General features: G+C 44.2%; 1 protein-coding gene and 1 long non-coding RNA gene across 2 annotated transcripts; both read left to right on the top strand.

The window, feature by feature from the left end:
- Positions 1-3,371: 3,371 nt before the first annotated feature.
- LOC142929329 (dual specificity tyrosine-phosphorylation-regulated kinase 2-like) lies at positions 3,372-13,028 on the top strand. Its single transcript, XM_076070463.1, has 10 exons — positions 3,372-3,502; positions 4,605-4,662; positions 5,080-5,228; positions 6,006-6,142; positions 7,925-8,065; positions 9,926-10,061; positions 10,494-10,575; positions 11,902-12,068; positions 12,641-12,701; positions 12,819-13,028. Exons 1-10 carry the CDS (start codon positions 3,464-3,466, stop codon positions 12,938-12,940), a joined length of 1,092 nt encoding a protein of 363 aa, XP_075926578.1. The 5' UTR covers positions 3,372-3,463; the 3' UTR covers positions 12,941-13,028.
- Positions 13,029-13,056: 28 nt separating this feature from the next.
- Positions 13,057-17,422, top strand: LOC142930097 (uncharacterized). Its single transcript, XR_012946068.1, has 3 exons — positions 13,057-13,448; positions 14,173-14,402; positions 15,419-17,422. It is a non-coding gene; the product is annotated as an uncharacterized LOC142930097 (long non-coding RNA).
- The last annotated feature ends 448 nt before the right edge of the window (positions 17,423-17,870 follow it).

Below are 17,870 nucleotides of genomic sequence, written 5' to 3'. Positions count from 1 at the left end.
TCAACACGATGCACCTTTTATTTGAAGCGGGGAAAACAACATCTGAAGCAAGTGGAAGCGACCTGAAGGTCTGGCCACACACGTTGCAGCTATACGGCTTCTCGTCCGTGTGCTTGCGCAGGTGTGTGTGTGTCTTGAGGTCACACGGCTGCAAGAGCCCGCGACCAAACAGCTGGCAACGCTGAAGGCCGTATTTGGAAGTGCCTGACTTAAGACTGGAAACGGGAAGACTTATTCACAATTTGGGAAAATCGCCCGATAAAGCCGGTTGTAATCGCCATTGAAACATCGTACTAAAGTTGTAAATGTCCGTTTCCTCTTCGACATCGGTGTGCTGAAGTAAAATTCATTGGTACGTTTTGTGTATGTAACGTCTTAATTGGCTGTGGTGGTGGTGGTGGGTTAACAGCACTGATATTTGCGTGATCTAACCCAAAAAAACTTTTGAGAATAATATTGATCGCGAAAACCTACGTATTAAACAGATTATATAGGGTTTTTTTAATCGGTCAATGTTGGTATCAGGTTGTGGCCAGAATGAATGAGTAAGTGTAATGCTACAGCCCTTTGTAAATTTTACATATGGAGCTGTTTCCTGCCAGTGTACAACCGAAAATAATTCGGGTCGTCTTGGAGAATATAAAATATCAAAATAAATAAGCACACCATATACTTTCGTGACTGCAGTAATTCCTGCAGTCACGAAAGCTTCGAATCAAGTCTGAACCACCTTTACGGGGAGGTATGAGGTCTGTGTCTTTGTGTTGTCTCTGCTTGTGTGTCTGCCTTTCTGTTTTGGCTTGGATTTGTGTCTCTGTGCTGTCTCTGCCTGTGTGTGGGCCTTGGTGTTTCCGAGTGTGTGCTGCCGCGTCCCCTTTGCTCCATGCATACCTCTTGCTAATTTGTCCCATTGTCTCTCAGCCTTACCTTCTCTGCCTATTTAAGGCGACTTCACTCTGTGCTTGTCTCTGTGCTGGTTCGCTCTACTTGGATGTCTATGTGTGTGTGTGTGCAGTCTGTATTTTAAATTTCATACTTAACTTGCAATTTAGCAATCTTTGAAATAGCGTAATCAACCAGACTATGCGTCAATTGTTTTGACTGACCGTCTGTGTTGCTTTATATGGTTTCCAAATTTTGCTAAACCCTGTTTGTTTTGGTGTGCTTCTCTCTCTGTGTCCCCTGTTGTATCTGTGTTAGTTCCCCCCTACTTGGGTGTCTGTATATACATCTGGGGTAATGTTTCCCCTCTGTCGTAAATTTAGCTCTTCTGTATCTGATGATGGCTGCTTATGTTGCAACCGAAACGTCGTACGCTATTATGTTATTTTATTATTTCTCATTTATAGGTGACTTTACCAAAGAAAAAAACAAAGAGTAACACCATATACCCCCATTCGCATTTCCGTCTCCGTATCATATATAAAAAAAAAACATTTCTTACACATCATCTTCACGGCCTTAAATCGGTAAAGTGCATCATTTCAGCAGCATTGTTATAGCCCGCCAGTGCAGCACAGCAACAACAACTGTTGAACTGAACTTCCATGCTTCTCCGCCTTCACCCACCCACCCACATCGACGAGCGTGGCGATGATGCGTGGCCCAAGATACACCCGCAATCTGCGGCTGCGTGGCGAACCCCCTCATCCAGCAGTGGAATAACAAGACGGCACGCGATTTTTGACCCCCACCCCCATAGTCACACGGCGTCACAAAAAGTCAGACCCCCCCCCCCTCTCAAATATGACGTCACAAAGCTCTGCCCCCCCCCAAAAAAAAAAACATGCTTCAAATCGCTTTAAACTATTGTCATTGTAGTGCGTATTTAATGTGGCGCTGCACTCTGATGTTGTAGGAGAAAACATTTATTAAAAAGTCTATTTAATAAAGTAGAACGTGTTGTATATATTTATTTGAAGTTGCGCATTTTGACGTGACGTCACATTTCTCTTGGTTCTTTCGGTAAAGTCACCACGTAGAAGGGAAACAATAAAATAGTAAAAATATAAAACAATAAAATTCTCACGACGTTTCGACTGCAACACAAGCAGCAATCATCATCAGGTGTGAAACCACAACAAGAAAATTAGGAAAAAGTGGCGGTTATTAAAATTTTATTGTGGTTTTCACATCTGATGATTGCTTGTGTTGCAGTCGAAACGCCGTGAGAATTTAATTGTTTTATATTTTTATTATTTTATTGTTTCCCTTCAACGTGACTTTACCGAAATAACCAAGAATATGAATCCCTGCAGTCACGAAAGCTTTAAATCAAAATTTAAGAGGCGTTACAACTTTGTGGGTATCGCTCACGGGCGTCACGCGATGCCAAACATCCATTGGATACGGGGGGGGGCAAAGTGGGGTGAAGTTAATGAAATAACTATTCCTGCTCTTTATACTACTGTACTGTAATGAGAACTACATCGTGGCTGATGGTAACAGCTGTACTATACTGTACTGCAGCTCGAATCGGCACCTCCGATTAGCACAGCTGTCTACGTGCGGTGCGAAAGAAGTCCAACATACTGTACACAACACGTGTTGTGTAATACACGTGTATTACACAACACGTGTTGTGTAATACACGTGTTGTGTAATACACAGCAAGTGTAATACACAACACGTGTAATACACAACACGCGACCCCCCACGAACGCCCACGTGACACTCCGCGCACCGGATGCCGTGACGTCGCTACTGACGTCACTATCCGGATGCGATTAACATAGCGCTAAACTTCGAGACGGCACGCGGCTCGAGCTACGGCTTTTGCCACGAGGACTCTGTTTTGAATGTTCAATAGTGCGAGTGCGAGTTTGCCGACGAGAGATTTATCCACGGTAAGTGATGGTAATGGTGTTGAGGACGGTACATTGATCTTTGTCGTGGTCGTGTTGATTGCAGTTGGTTGCTGGTGGCAGTGGGGAGAGCTGCTCTTTGCTCGTGTTGAGTGTTGCAAGTGATAGTTACGTGAAGATTGTAATTGTAGTGATAGGGGTGATGGTTTAGTTGCTTTCTGGTGGTGATTATGGTGATGTCAGAGACAATTTCCGTGGTGGTGCTAGTGATGCTAATGGCGATTGTGGTTTAGGTAGATGTTGTTGGTGATGGTTGCGAAAGGGCTCAATAAGCTATTAAGCTTCATGTCATGGGTAGTGATTTCCAGGTGGTGTAAATTCCACATTCCTATGGCGAGGCCCATATTTAAATATACGGACAACTAATTGATTAACACAAAGTGGCACTTAATTTTTTCACGAACTCTTCAAGGATGAAGGGTTCTCAATCTTTAAACGGGGATTTGAACTCCCTATTGAAGACAGATTCTGGGAGAGTGCCACACCTGCTGGAGAGATCTCCCTTGCTGCTCTAAGCTTGGTCGAATGAAGGGTGCTAAAGGAGGTTATTTAGGTTTTAATGCTATCTTTGTGCTGTGTTCCAGAACGATCTTTTGGAGATGGATCAACTCGATGTTCAGTCTGCAATTGTGCAGCAGGTCAGTAACTCACTTGATAGCAAACTCTTATAAGCAGACTGCACAATACAGAGACAAGCTCACTTCTTTTTTATCGTAGAGTATTCGTGGACTACGTGTTTCACTGCTATTCTAGAATAGAACGATTACCATTGACCAATAAGCTCAACACACAGTGCTGGCTTTCAGGTCACTTCACCACCAAATGGGTTTATTACTAGTTCAACTGACAGCAAAGAATCAAAGTTCCACCCCCCTGCCACCCCACATCGTGTAAGCTCTATAGACTTTTGGGGCAAGTGCTGTTAGTAAACGCCTATTATAACTAGTACCACAACGGGCCGCTTTGACCTAACGGTACAGACACACTTACACACGGCAAACTCACGACACAGTCAAGGCAATTTCTTGTCAGCTCAGTTCGCAGTAAGGGACTCTAGTACTCGTAAACCAACCAGGAGACACACGAGCGTATTACACAGCACACGTATTGGCAGGTGCTCTACTTGGACTTCATGAATGCGGTCAGGTTCGTGACCTGTAACCAGTTTCATAAAATACCTTCAACAATTGACCCTTTTGCCATATTTGTGTAAATTAGAAATCAATGGATAATGCAGTTGAAGATGTTTAATGGAATTGGGCACAAACCTGGGAATATGGGCACCGTTTAATATTCCCAAAGTGTCAGATTATTTGACATCATCGAGGTGCAATATACTATTATTCGTGAATCTCTATGTCTTGGATGCTGCTTGGTGTAGTGGTTTCCACACCAGAGGTCGCTGCTTCAATCTCCGAGCATGGCAGTTCAATGGGGCAAGTTTCTTAAATACCACCCAACAGTATACAGTAAATGGGTTCACCGCAGCTCGTCGATCATGCATAGTGAGGTAAAGCATTGACCTTTTCCAATATATGAGGCCATCACGGAGGTGCAGGCCAAAAAATACTCTCTAGGGTAATCCTCTGAGAGCTTTGTGCGATTTAGGCCCTTCCACAAGCACTCTCTCAGTGGGTGTTTGTGTGTGTACCACTGTGTCTCTGTATATATGTCCATGTCTGTGTACTTGCCCCCATGTTCACGCGTGCCTCTCTGTGCGCATCTCTGTGACAAAAACAGGCAACTCCATCGGATGAAGTCGTCTTCCCAGTGGCAGGGATGAGCTGCACACCACAAGGTTTTACTTCACTTTATTCAGCATCATTCACCACATGAATTACTGCCACACTCCTCTATAGCAAACACACATCCAGAGTCAATCCCTAAATGGTTTTACAACTCCATTAAGAGCACACATACAGGAGGCCCAAATCGATTCTCTTTAAGTTTAGCACTATATGCGTGGTTACTTTGTGGTTGTAATTGTCCATAATAGAGGGTTTTTTTTGGGTTGGATCGCGTAAATATATAAATGTGTCGTTAAACCCACCACCACCCGACACAGCCAACTAGTAAGGGTTGTCACGTAAACCAAACATGCCAAAAAAAGTCACTAGTACAGCACACCGTTGTGTTGTAATTGTGTTTGTTACACACGTGTATGTTCATCAATGACTATGTATGTGTCTGTCTTTGGGCATGTGTGCGCGTGTAGAAATCTTGGACAAATTCCAACACAGGATGACAGCACAGGAATGTCAAGAAATCATGAAATTCAATGAAGTTTTCTATTTCAAGATTCGATCGGAACATAATGGCACTCGCAATGATGGCTACGATGACGTGAACGACCACTACATTCCGGTAAGACCAGGGGCAGCCCGTCCATATAGGCGACTAGGCGGTCACCTCGGGTGCCAAGTTAAGTGGGGTGCGAGATTCGAGGAAAAAAAATACAATAAAAATATACAAATTAGATCACGAAGATGTCATTATTTCAATTCCCGTGCGTGTAGAGGGACTATTAATTATAATTCCTTTCTCAACATTTATAATCGTTCCTCTGTTTAAAAAAAACACGCTTAAAAACACATGAAGTGGGAAAATATGGGCAACATTTTTCCCCAGTTTACGTAAACCTCAGCCTACATCTGCCCTTGGGGGTCGGGGGTTGCCAATTGCATTGGTTCGCCTAGGGCGCCAGATGCTGGCAGCTCATCCTTGGACCGTCCCTGGGTAAGACTTTTCAATTTGGGCAACGTTTATTCCAGCTAATCATGCATCCCACTACAGACCCCAAAATGAATTGTTAATCTAGATTATTTAAAAAGGGTATAGCTCCAGTGGCTTCCTAATATTGGAAGGAAGACCGTTACACACGGCCGCAGATGCGCATCTGAGGATACCATTTCACAAATACAGATGAAGGGCATTCTATAAGACATGCTTTGCATCGAATGATTTCGTGGTTTTTGGCAATGACAGCAGAGAAAGCTTAGACATTTTCAGGAGTGCGGGAATGTCAAGAGCGGTGAGCAATAAATGAGCACTTGAATGAGCCGTGTGTTTCGACTGAGTAATGATTGAGCACTGAGAGAGGGCCCTGGTTGAGTGCTCAACACTTCTGTAATCTTGTTCCAGATAACGGATGAACACGTGGTGTACCGCTTCCAAGTACTGAATGTAGTTGGTACGGGGTCCTTTGGGCAGGTGCTCCGATGCCTGGACCACAAGACGAAAAGAGAGGTGGCCATCAAGGTGCTAGAGCTCACTTCTAGGTAAGTTTGAACAAGGACATGAACCACATCTTGAAATCTGGTTTTGTAACTTGTAATAAGTTGTGCTAATTTACATATTGCAGAGGAAGTCTAAATAGTGATACAATTTAAAGTTGATTTTCTTTAACCTCGTGAGAACTCAAGAGACCAGAACGAGTCTCATTTGTAAGAGTAACCTGGAGCATTCGTCTGCCAGTAGGGGACGATGATCGCTATGTTGCACAATACAAATTGAGGAATTTGTCTAGTAAGTTTCGATATTGGCAAAAATTGTACCCAGATGCAAGCACACAGTGGCATACTCTTGCAAATGACATCAGGTGATCTTTAGCATCCATCGAAGCAGACAGCATGCATTATTATGGTTATACACCCGCAGTATTAATCATTAATGTCATCAAGCACCGTCAAAATAATGTTTTATTTTTGATCAAGTGGCAGTCTGTAATGTTTATGGTTCCTGCCATGTGAATGTCGAAATGACACCACTGCCCAACAACGGGGATGAGTGCTGCCCTTTTGCTCATTCTAATCTTGCATATGGTAACATGTTCAGGCGCTAAATACCAATGCCAAGGTCTGCTAGCCACGAGGGGGCTTCAGGAGAGATTTTAAATTTAGCAATTCCGCATTAAAGGAGCACGGACCATAGTGGTTTACAATATCGTCCACAGTTTGGGTTGGTGCAGTAGAACACTTTGTACCTTACTCGCCGAACATAGCTGAAAACCAAGGTGATTCCAATCCAGTGGTGAAAATGTTTTTCCTCACTGAGATGCGATGCAGCAACTCCTTCGAGTAACAACCATGGACAATATAATAAATGTTTTTACCCTTTCTGGCAATAAAACAGGCGTTAAGATTTTTGATTTAAAGCTTTCGTAACTGCAGGGATTCATATTCTTGGTTCTTTCGGTAAAGTCACCACGTAGAAGGGAAACAATAAAATAATAAAAATATAAAACAATAAAATTCTCATGACGTTTCGACTGCAACACAAGCAATCATCATCCGGTGTGAAAACCACAGCAATAAAATTTGATGATTGCTTGTGTTGCAGTCGAAACGTCGTGAGAATTTTTTATTTATTTATTGTTTTCCTTCTACGTGACTTTACCGAAAGAACCAAGAATATGTGTTAAGATGTTCAAACCTCAAACAGAATGCTTTTGCAAGGAATCAAGTCTGCATTAACCACACGTATTTGTGGTGAACATGCACAAAACAAACATCCTCTGATAATATATAGCATTGTCTTTGAAACTGATTGAGCCACACCAGAGACAGCTTTTCTTTAGAGCCTAGTCTCAAACAGTGTTAGACCAGAGAATGCCACAAGGCGAACAGCACAAAGACAATGCCACTATCAGGGTATTTATAGCTCGGGGTGAGCAGCTACAATATGGGACCTTTATTGCCAGTATTAAAAAAGAAGAATAGGTTTTACCCCTTGCAAAAGGATTCTGTTTGGTGTTTTAAGCCCTTAACACCTGTTTTTTTCTTTGCCAGAAAGGGTAAAAAAACCTATTCTTATCTTATGATACTGGCAAGAAAGGTCCCATATTGTAACCAACGACAACTTCCCAACCAATTGGTCCAGCCTCCCCAGTTGGCCGCTGATCACGTCGACCGGGCAGGGACGATGTTGACGTTGACCGGGATTAAGCGCTCACAGCCATGATTCTGGAGCTCTGTTGACCGCGCCATTCCACGTGTGGCAATGCCTACAAATGTGCAAGACCTAAGAGTGGGGTGAGACTTATCGATGCATTCCTTCCACAGCGAGACCATTGAGGAATGTGAAATGGAGGTGCAGATCTTAAACGCCTTGCAGTCCGAAGATGAGGAAAATAACTACATCATTCGATTGTTCGAATTCCTTATGTTCAGAAACCATCCCGCAATCGTCATGGAGCTAGTCGCGTGAGTAAAAAAAAGAAAAATCACACCCTGTGCGCCACCATCGTGTTTATCCACGCAAGTTTTTTTGTTTTGTTACACGCGGAGGTTTAACATTTGATGAATTTCAGATTATTTTTTTGTTTAACCGGGAGAGAACTCAAGTGACCAGGATGAGTCTCATTTGCAAAAGTGACCTGGGGAATTCGTCTGCCAGAAGGGGCGGGGGTGACTAATTCCTATGTTGTACAACGGCAATTAAGGACTTAATGGGTTGTCTAAATAGCTTAATGCCTGTTTCAATGCCAAAAGGGTGAAAGCTATTCTTATATTGGCAATTAAGTAATTTTGCAGGTATTTTTTTATTTAACATCTGCTGTGAGACAAACAGTGTGTGAGTGTTAGTACAGCTGCATTAATCGGGGCGGCTGCTAGATTCGAACCATGAACCTCGACGAAAGGTGGGGAATCATGCTGCCATTAGGCCATGTCACCACCCATCAGACTGTACCAGCCGTTTCCATTTCAAGGCTTTATTGGTACTTGGTAAAATATAAAAGGGACACGGGTGGCTCCTTAACGTGGCACGTGACGATGCTCTCCCACACCTTACTGAATACATACGAGCTGAGTGGCACCACCGTTTAACATCGTACAGCACATTAAAACATAGCGCTTGCAAAATTAATCACATAAACAGGAAACAATGGCTCTCGTTATCTGTAAACGACATTGCTAGATAACGCAATGTCCTGTCTCATCCATTATCTTCATAATGAAACCAGATGCAACAGCAAATTCTCATAACGAGCCCTATGAGCCAGGTAGGGTGGTGCCCGCCTGTAATCCAGCACTGTTGAGGCGAGGGTTTGGTGGGTCACACACATTTTGATAAACTTCCTACCGTGGACGTCGAGGTGCCCATACCCTGGCTTGTCAGGAGAGGGCATTCCAGCAGAAAATGTAGACTCTACCTGTTCCACCTGAACGGTGATCGAGTGTTGTCCCCTTGTGTGGGTTTTTGTCTGGGTGCTTTGGTTTGCTCCCACATATAAACATGATTCTAGTGTGCTTCTACTAGTATTGTTACTCCTGCTATTATGGATTGACCTTCATGCAGCTAGCGAGGGATGCTAGGTTTAGTAATAATATGTTATGTATGTCGCTATTGTTAACTTTCAATCACATTTCTTATTATCACCGTTACATTGTTTTTATAGCATTATTTTATTAATTTCTAGAAGGGTTTAGTTTAGCCCGATTTTTTTTATATAGTATAGAGTTAGACTAAACATTTTAATCTAAATTGTATTATGATTGTTATTGTGATCAAACATCAAAATGGGATTCTTTTTTTCGTACGCAGCATAAACTAATGGTGCTTTTTCTCGAAGATTTCATTGTTTTTGTAGGGGATGTTTAAATTTGCGTGCAGTACAATTTTAAATGTATCTTGTTATTTTATTGTTTGTTGCGGTTGCCACCCGAATCAAGAGCCGAATGGCTTCACAGGGTTATTCCCAATAAAATGAAACTGAAACTCAATTCATTTTCCGTTAGTACCTTGACATAGAGAGAACCGCAGAACTTGGGGCTTTCTGTTGGCGTCTGCTCATCGCTTGGTTGACCACCTGCTTGTCTATGGTTCATCGTTCCTCTGCATACTATAAGTTGATGTATTATTGTTATTATTATTACTTCTCGAAGACAATGAGCAGGTCATGTTTCATCTTCATTACCCTGGGAAAATGTATAATGTGGTTTTTACATAATGAAAAGCCTAATCTATTGTAAATCATGATTCCTCCAGTTCATGAAGCGACCCTAAGCATTGACCAAGATAGTCGAAGGTGGACTAACCATTGACGACATCTTGTCTTGCAGCATCGACCTCTTTGATCAATTCCATGCCAACTCCACGATCTTTGACCCGTCAACAATCAGGCTCTATACAAGATCCATGTTGAGGGCCCTTGCAAAACTTAAGAAGGAGGCCATCATTTATGGCGACCTGAAGATGGTAAGTAAATACAATAGCATACTGCCGTCATTCATGGATCTGTGTTGCCTTGAGGCAACTGTGGCAAAAAAAAGTGAGACCTCTCTCGTAATTCAAAAAAATTGAAAACCAAACACCGAATGTTATTGTTTCCATAAATGTATAAAACAGTAATCGACATTTGTTTCAATCCAGGACATTGTCTATTCTCTTCTTGCTCGAGAGTACACTCTGCAGTTTATTTGAAAAGATTCTCATTTACATTCGTCACAATGACAACAGCTACAGTTGGCCCAAAGTTAGACACATTTCTTACACGAGTAAAGGTGAGAACCACCTTTTTCACTGATATGTAAAATGCAGTCTTAACTGGATGTCTAAACGGGTAGGAGCTGCATGCCATGAACACTTTTGAACGTTAACCACTATTGCCCTTTGTTATTGTTTTCCTAGGAAAACATCATGGTCAAGGACCACGCAACCGGCAACATCAGGATCATTGATTTCGGCCTGAGCGTCATGATGACGAAGCCAAGTGAGTAGTTTTACTTGTGTTTTCGTGTGAGGGTGTGTGTGTCTGTGCGTCTTTGTGAATCTTTGTGAATATGCTGTGGTGTTAATGACGACACGAAGGCAGAGCGTTGTCGGGGCTGACGCCAAACGGTTCATTAAGGGCTTTCGCCTAGCTTTCGGTCAAGGGCAAACACAAGTCACTAGATAAGCTAAATCTCCCCAGGGGAAAAGGGTACTGGGAATCCCTACGCCTCCCAGGCTAACGGGCTCTTCCCACAGCACTGACCGACGGTTCATCCAACTCGGCCAGCCGGGTAAAGTAGCCCCCCCTAGCCTGGTGCTATTTCTCCCCTACCCTGGGTCCCAACTTCCCTACCGCTCACGATCCCGGCTCCCGGCGAAGACCCCGTCCACGTCACCGGTCCCCCCTCAAATACCCTGAGGGGACATGACATCGCTCCTCCCGAGGCGAGTGGGACATCCCGTCACCACTCTACTCCTCAACAAATATACGAGTGGGGAGCGCAAGTGCAGCGGTTAGCGCGGTGCGCTACGCACCCGGCCGCCCCGAGTTCGATGCCCGCTCATGGCCGATACAAGTGACGATTATCTGAACCGGTCCTGGGTCTCCCCTAGGTCGACTCAGCCCCAAATGAGCACCTAGTGCGGTGTGGTGTAAACATCACAAGGGAGATAAAAGCAGCCGGGTGTGGTGCTGGCCATCCACCCCCTCGTGCGCCACGTGCCGGCCTTCATAGGTGCTCGCTAACAGCACTTGCTCCAACAGTCTGTTAAGGCTATACGGGGGATCTTTGTCTTATATGTGTGTTGGCACAGCAGGGGGCATAGTTGGTGCATCTGCCACTCATTTCGGTCCCGTGACCTGTCGATGAACCTTCGACACTTCACGTGGCCTCAAAGTGCACATGGCCTGGCACAGGCGCCGTGGTGACGTCACCGCCACTTAGTGGCCAACGGCGACTGTTATTCTAATGTGTGTGCGTGTGGCAACGTGGCATGGTGAGCAGTACTGCAGTGCACTGCAATCTCAGTGACTCAGTTTAATCCTCCGCCACAGAGGCCTTAATAGGTCATGTAGGCCTTAATAGGTGCTTGCAAACAACTTTTACCCAAAATTCAAACCATCTCTTGGAGTGCCACTCACGCTTTTCCAGTTTTGAGCCAATTGTAGAAAGATGCACATTCAATTGCTGTATAAAATGACAACGTTTAACATCCTACAACATGTTTTTTTTAATCCGTGTGCACTAAAAAAAAAATATCTAAGAAAATAACGAGCATGGCCTTCTCGCTCAATCAGTGCTATTCCTCTGTGTGTGGTGTGCAGTTTTCGGATATTTCGGAACGTTGGAGTACATGGCTCCAGAGATATTGCTGGGCCTCCAACTCACCTGCGCAGTGGACATGTGGTCCCTGGGCTGCGTAATTGCTGAGCTAGCTTCAGGGCAGTCACTCTTCATGGCCACAGGACGTCAGATTGCCCAAATGATCACGGTACCTGAAATATGCCAAAATATAATCTCGTTATTTATGAATTTGAAGCCTATGGCTTAGTTTTAGCTGAGCCGGCTCACAATGCTAACGCCGAGTGATGGTCCATTAGTCGCTAACAACCATATAGGAGACTGCCGTGGATTGCAATCTTTGGAGCAATTATACTTTTGGCCTCATTCCATGGGAACAAATGTTGCTCTGCTGCCAGTATGTACATAGAGAATAGACATATCTTTAATGTGACCAGACACTAGTTGGACACGTATGATGTGATTTGGCCTTGTTGATAATCATCACTCAGAGCGACAGACTATTACCCTTTCCATTCTTTCGGTTAATTGTTCATCGCGAAGGTTCCTGAAGTCACTTTAAAGGGCAATATTTGTTAATTAAGTACCCAAAAAAAATGTAATCTATTTGGCAGTGGTGTAAAAGCATGTGCAGTCCTTGTGAATACACGTTTCCGTTTTAGTGACATTTACATTTGAGGAAGTCTACTGTATGTATGTTTACAATACACACAGTCCAATGACCTAACCCATGTATATTAATTTCACTTGACCTGTGCACAGATTCTTGGTCTCCCACCAAGGTCCATGATTGATGCTGCGACCGACATAGACATTTACACCGGTGAGTGGAGGGGAGGTTGCTACTTCTGTTGTCACAATTATCCAGGCAAGCATTGCCGTAATGTACTTTGTTCGTAATCCTCGGAAACCCGTTTCACTCATTTTCTCTCCAACACAGACACGACAGGGTGCCACAGGGTGAACGGCAGGAAAGTCGTTCCAAGCACCACCTCTCTTAAGGAAAAGCTTCGGACTACGAACAGAGAGTTAATCGATTTTGTTCAAGGATGCCTTGAGTAAGATATACCTGTACTGTCTACATATGATCTTAATTCATCATTATTTTCGTGTTCACCATCAGCACTCTCGTAGAAAGAGTGCACACTACTAGGAGTGGTGTTTTACTGACAGGGAGTGGCTTTCTGTCATAACAGGGCAATATTTCATGCCTTGTGCCTTCTTGTATTCGTTTGCATAATGAAGGTAAATAATTGCATGTGCCACACCTCCACCCCATTATTAGAAGAAATTTAGACAGTAAATGAACCCTGACGATTCACCGTTCATATCTTGGCAGGTGGGATCCTGCTCGCCGGCTCACGCCTGAGGAAGCTTTGAACCACAGGTGGCTTCAGGACGACACCAAGGACGAAAGCCATGCTAGTCACAATGAACCGGATGCTGTGGACGCATCAATTAAAATGGACGAGATCGTGGAGGTGGATCGTGTGAGCCAATGCGAGCAGAGATGGACGAATGATTCTGGGTCAGGTCTCGAGGAAGATTTTGTGTCAGCCAAGAGCCAATCGTGAGTCTCCACGTGCACGTTGCATCTTGAAGAATATTTGTGTTGGTTAGGTTCTTATGAAGTGACTTTGATGTTTCTCCCTGCTAAATACTTTCTCTCTGCATGCAGCTCTCTTTGAGACGTTGCTCTTTCTCCTCTGCAGTCTGGAACTGTCCTTCCCCAGCCATCTTCATTGTCGACTTCATGCTCTTGTTCAACTCTAGGCTCCAGATATTCCTCTTCTCCTCTGCCTATAACTCTAGAAAAGAATCAGAATATTTATTTATACTGGAGGAATTTGATGAGCTATGAAGCTCTTTTTCACGGATGTCCAGTTTGATGTCCAGCAGTACTGGACATAATTCTAACATTGGTTTTCATTTATAGATTGGCCCCTGCCATGGGAATGTGGAATTCCCACCACTCTGCTTGCTCGTTTGAGTGTTAAAATGCTTTGGCTTTTCTTATCTTCAGAAGGGTTTGGAGTAGTGATAGGTATAGGGGCAGTGATCTACTTGACATCTGTAAAAAAAAGAGCTTTGTAGGTCATAATATTCCTACAGTCTAAATAAATATTCTGATTATGAACATATTCTGATAGGGGTAGACCTGGTTGTGGCTGGGGGGCAGGGCCAGGGAGTAGCAGTAGGATAGATAATGGAATTGTATTGCAGTAGGAAAGTTTCAGCACAAATAAAGAAAGGCAGACAGAGGCATAACAGTGGCCCTTGCAACTCTCTTTCAGCTCGAACGCCAGTTTCTACACTGCCCTGGAATACCAACGCAGCCATCAAGCGACCAGTGAAGCTGTCGCCAACACCGGAGCGAAGGCATCGAGGGGGCCTGGGCGGAGATTTGCCCGTGTGCGGCAGCGACTCCGGACATTTCTTAGATTTGTCCAGAAGCATTGCTGCTGCAATGCGGAAGAATAAAGGCCCCATCGTTGGCGCACCCCACCACTCCAGTACAGTGGAGGTAAGGGTTTGGTGGGTCGCTCCCTTTCTGTGGGCACCCGTATCCTGGCTTGCCAGGAGAAGGCAGCACAACAAAAATGTGGACTCCACCTGTTCCGTCTGGATGGGATTGAGTGGTTGTCGCCTCGCATGCGTGGGGTTTTTTTTCCGGATCCCCAGTTTCCTCCGACATTTAAAGCCACTCATTATTTGGCCGATAACACCTTGACGTATAGAGGACCTCAGAGCTTGGACAATTGTGGTTCTGTGGTTTCTCGCGTTGTGAGAGTGAGCGAGCACTGTGCACGTTAAAAGGTAAAAAAGTATTATATATCAGCTTTCACGACCAATCTTAGATTCATTATTCGTTACTTTGGGTCAGATCGTCGAGGTATCTGACAATTTTCAGCTTTTCCCTCTACTGACAGCCAAACAAACGATGTTGTCACGTGGGCAAAAATTCCAATTTATTTGGATTTCAGGAAACCGGAATGTTGAAAAACAAGCATTAAATAATGTTACGTAAGAGATTACATTCAAAAATAAGTGTTAACAATAACTCAGCTCTTATTTTGAGATCTTTAACAGAAGCTCAGCTCTCGCGTAATGCATGCAAATCATTCAGCTAAAGTACAATCAACAAGATAAATGTTCAATTTCAGAAAAGACCAAAGATCTGTATTGGAAAAGAAAAGGATTATTTTGTCTAAGAGTTCTGTTTGGGTGTAAGCTATTTATTTCATAATAATCAGAATCCTTCATTAACATAGCTTAAAAATACATGATCATCCCGAGGAAATGTATGTGAACATTACGTCACCGCAAAATATCTTTCCCACCAATTTTACATGGAGAAGATAAATCCAAATTTGTATTGCACTGCATCCAGCTGGCTGCTTCTCTCGTTGGTGTTCCACTCCCTTGTCACACGATGTCATGCAGCATCTTGAGACACGACTGGAGACCTGCTGTTGTGTGTCTTGAGTGCTCTGTCCCTTGATGACCCCAATGCTTCCCCTGGGTTTGTGCCCGGAACAGGTGACGTCACCGGGGGATGTCGACACCTGGAATGGAAGAGGCAGAGACCCCAGACCCCAAGACATCCTGCAACCCCCCACCACCCCACCTGCACACACCTCACACACACACCCCACACACCCACACACACCCCATCCACAACACACACCTCACACAGACATACCCCACACACACACACCCCACACACACAACCCACCCACCCACACACCCCATCCACCCACCACCCACTCACAACACACACCACACACACACACCGCACCCACCCACACACACCCCATCCATCCACCCACCACCCACAACACACACCACACACACCTCACACAGACATACCCCACACACACACACACACCCCACCCACCGCCCACCCACAACACACACCACACACACACCTCACACAGACATACCCCACCCACCCACACACACCCCATTCACCCACACACACACCACCCACACACACCACCCACCTACACACATCACGCATCCACCAGCCATGCACACGCCACCCACCCAGACACACGCCACCCGCCCACACAAACCACCCCATCTACACACCACCCACCCACCCACCCACCACCCACCCACAACACACACCACACACACACCTCACACATACACCCCACGAATACACACACCCCACCCACACACCACCCACCTACACACATCATGCACCCCACCACCCATGGACACGCCACCTACCCAGACACACGCCACTCACCCAGACACACGCCACCCACCCACACAAACCACACCATCCACACACCACCCACCCACTACCCACCCACAACACACACCACACACACATACACCCCACGCATAAACACCCCCAACGCATGCACACACCCCATCCACACAACGCACCCACCCACCACCCACCCACAACACACACCACACACACCTCACACACATACACACACCCAACGCATGAACACACCCCACCCACACACCACCCACCTACACACATCACGCACCCACCACCTATGCACACACACACCACCCAACCATCACCCACCAATAACACACCACACACACAAACACCCCCCCCCCCTCCTTTCTCTTGACTCACTGTTAATGAAATAGCTAAGGATGTTTTTAACTCGTATATAATAATAACTGTAAATATATATTAGTTTAGTTTTACCGTGTATTGAATTTAGAGGAAGGCCGTCTCACCGTGAAAGTATTAATGCAGAAGATTTAAATGTGCAATACGTTTTACTTTCATGCAAGTTTGTTTTTAACTCGTATATAATAATAACTGTAAATATATATTAGTTTAGTTTAATCGTGTATTGAATTTAGAGGAAGGCCGTCTCACCGTGAAAGTATTAATGCAGAAGATTTAAATGTGCAATACGTTTTACTTTCATGCAAGTTTGTTTTTAACTCGTATATAATAATAACTGTATATATATTAGTTTAGTTTAATTGTGTATTGAATTTAGAGGAAGGCCGTCTCACCGTGAAAGTATTAATGCAGACGATTTAAATGTGCAATACGTTTTACTTTCATGCAAGTTTGTTTTTAACTCGTATATATTAATAACTGTAAATATATATTAGTTTAGTTTAATCGTGTATTGAATTTAGAGGAAGGCCGTCTCACCGTGAAAGTATTAATGCAGACGATTTAAATGTGCAATACGTTTTACTTTCATGCAAGTTTGTTTTTAACTCGTATATATTAATAACTGTAAATATATATTAGTTTAGTTTAATCGTGTATTGAATTTAGAGGAAGGCCGTCTCACCGTGAAAGTATTAATGCAGAAGATTTAAATGTGCAATACGTTTTACTTTCATGCAAGTTTGTTTTTAACTCGTATATAATAATAACTGTAAATATATATTAGTTTAGTTTAATCGTGTATTGAATTTAGAGGAAGGCCGTCTCACCGTGAAAGTATTAATGCAGACGATTTAAATGTGCAATACGTTTTACTTTCATGCAAGTTTGCAAACAAGCCTCGTGTTCAGTATTTTGTAAATACAAATTTTTCATTTGTAGCAATGTTTCTTGGCATTTATGGTTTTGTTGGAACGTTTATTAATATTGTTTTACTTGCTTGCACGACACACACATACATCGCGCGCATACACACGCTATTCACACACCGTGCACACCCCACGCACACACACACAAACCATGCTTGCACCCCACGCACACATGCACCCCACACATATACACACACCACACACACCCCCCACACACACCACGCACACACACACCCCACACACACACCCCATGCCTACACCACACACACCCCACGCACACATACACCCCACACATACACACACCATGCTCACACACCATGCTCACACCCCACACACACACCCCATGCACAAACTACACACACACCCCACGCACACATACACCCCACACACACTCCACACACACACCATGCACACACCACACACACACACCACGCACACATATACCCCACACACACACCAT

Source organism: Petromyzon marinus, chromosome 1, assembly GCF_048934315.1.
Source record: "Petromyzon marinus isolate PM22_M1 ecotype Great Lakes invasive population chromosome 1, UKy_Petmar_22M1.pri1.0, whole genome shotgun sequence".
Taxonomy (NCBI): domain Eukaryota; kingdom Metazoa; phylum Chordata; class Hyperoartia; order Petromyzontiformes; family Petromyzontidae; genus Petromyzon; species Petromyzon marinus.
The sequence above is the reverse complement of the archived record's forward strand: the minus strand, read 5'-3'. Positions and strand labels throughout refer to the sequence as shown.

Excerpts from the sequence above, each read along its gene's own strand:
- LOC142929329 (XM_076070463.1), top strand. The coding sequence starts at position 3,464 with ATGGATCAACTCGATGTTCAGTCTGCAATTGTGCAGCAG. Across the intron at positions 3,503-4,604 it reads AGTCTGCAATTGTGCAGCAG|GCAACTCCATCGGATGAAGT; the intron begins GTCAGTAACTCA and ends TGACAAAAACAG. Across the intron at positions 10,062-10,493 it reads TTTATGGCGACCTGAAGATG|GAAAACATCATGGTCAAGGA; the intron begins GTAAGTAAATAC and ends TTGTTTTCCTAG.